The following is a 2,032-nucleotide window of genomic DNA, read 5'->3' as shown; positions in this document are numbered from 1 at the left end:
ATATATATATATATATATATATATATATATAACAATAACTCTGACATTCAATTAAAATATATTTATATATTTATATATTCAAATATTTTTATAAATATAAATATAAATATACATATATATACTTTCTTGCGCTGCGCCCGCAACGCTGCGGTGTACGTACGTCAAGGAGAACAAGCGAAATAAATAAACAAATAAACTAAAACTTTTTTTTTTTATTTATTAAACAAATTCATTATATTTATATCCAAGCATTTTTATTTAATTTATATATTTATTTCCGCATGCAAACGAACCCCTTTAGGGCTTATTAAATATTCTAAGAAAGAGAAACCTGCTGCTTTTTCGTTGATGCAAACACACACACATCGATCTTTGTCGTTTTTTTTTATTTTATTTATTTTATTTTATTTATTTTATTTAATTTATTTTATTTATTTTATTTATTTGCTTGAAAATTCCTTTGTTAAGTCTGCACAAGCACGGATTGCTACCGTAAGCATCTTCTTCTTTCCCTCAGCAACCACACGGCCGGTGGGGTCGTAGTTAGCCTGCAACAAAAAAAAAAAAAAATAAAAAAATAAATATAAATTAAAAATAAAATAAAATAAATAAATACTTGTATATACACTCCAACAACAAACATTTTATTTTCTATACTCAAATGCACACGCATAGTATCTTTGTACTATATTTCTGCACAAAAAAAAAAAAAAAATATTGAATCGAGATGAATATTTATTTAATTTATAATAAACAATATAAACATAAAAAAAATATATATTTAATTTATAATAAACAATTTAAAAATAAAAAAATATATTTTTATTTATTTCTTACCTGATCCCACTGTAAAGGAGAACCATCAACGGTAGCGATAGCTCCTGTTTCTATTCCTCTCCCTAACCCAACTAAAAAGATAGATTGAAATTCACAATCAACAATATCAGTGAATTTAGCCCAATTAGTTAAATTATCTATATGTTCTTTTCCATGTCCATAGAAAACACCATTTGTTAGTGCAATACCCTGTTTCAGGGTCACCCCCATATCTTCTCCTGTTTTTATTAATTTATTAAATATACGAGGAGAACCAACAGCAGGCATTCTTATAGGTATATATAAATCAGAACAATCATTATCTCTTGCTGCTGCATATGCTACTACTATATCTCCTTGATTTACTTTTCCTGGTTTCATACTACCACATGTTCCTGCTCTTATTATTATTTTTGCTCCTAGTTTAATAAGCTCTTCTAGACATATCATGGTGCTGCAGCAACCTATACCATGTGAAATAACTGTGAATTTCTGGCCATCTTTTATACAATTTGCTGATTTAAATTCTCTATTAAATGCTAAATTCTCGTGACTATCACATAAAGATATTACCTCATCGACGCGCTTGGGGTCCCCCATAGTAAGCACTACGGGTTGAACCTGCCCCTGAACACACACACACATACACACAGAAACCAAACGGAAAGCTGAGCGATCCTCCATGAATTCATGAATAAAAACAAATAAAATTTATAAATATATTCAATTCATACTTTATTTATACGGTTTTCTTGAAAAAAATACACAAAACGATATATATTAACCCCTAATACACCCATACAATCGATATACAGGTTCATACAAACAAACTGCTGCATCCCGGCTCTCGATTCATGTATGTATTCAGTTTCCTTCTGTTTTGGTGAAAAAAGAAAAGGTAATTCAGATATTTTTAAATAAATAAATTAAATAAATAAAAACAAATACAAAAAGGAAGAGAAACTGAATGAAGGCAAATGCTTACCTTGCGCAGCTGGATGTGTGGTTGGACCTCTACGCCCTCCATTTTCGCTGTATAAAGGCAAATGAAATCACTTTAAACGCGCGAATATTAAAACGAGAAGAAAAAAAGAAAAGAAAGAAAACAAATTACAAAAAATACATATTAGACATCCTTAATTCGTGAAGAGCAGAGAGGGAGAGAGGATGCACCACCCCAGTGGTGCTTGCACAATATGAACGCGGCATCGCACCC

General features: G+C 30.1%; 1 protein-coding gene across 1 annotated transcript; it reads right to left on the bottom strand.

Moving 5' to 3' along the window:
- Positions 1–440: 440 nt before the first annotated feature.
- EMH_0029980 (purine nucleoside phosphorylase, putative) lies at positions 441–1,843 on the bottom strand (the record flags this gene model as incomplete). Its single annotated transcript, XM_013494359.1, has 3 exons — positions 441–548; positions 1,390–1,443; positions 1,802–1,843. The coding sequence occupies 3 exons, from the start codon at positions 1,841–1,843 to the stop codon at positions 441–443; spliced, it is 204 nt and encodes a 67-aa protein (XP_013349813.1).
- Between the last annotated feature and the right edge of the window lie 189 nt (positions 1,844–2,032).

The sequence above is a fragment of the Eimeria mitis genome, genomic scaffold (genome assembly GCF_000499745.2).
Source record: "Eimeria mitis Houghton genomic scaffold, Emh_scaff1117, whole genome shotgun sequence".
Lineage (NCBI taxonomy): Eukaryota > Apicomplexa > Conoidasida > Eucoccidiorida > Eimeriidae > Eimeria > Eimeria mitis.
The sequence above is the reverse complement of the archived record's forward strand: the minus strand, read 5'-3'. Positions and strand labels throughout refer to the sequence as shown.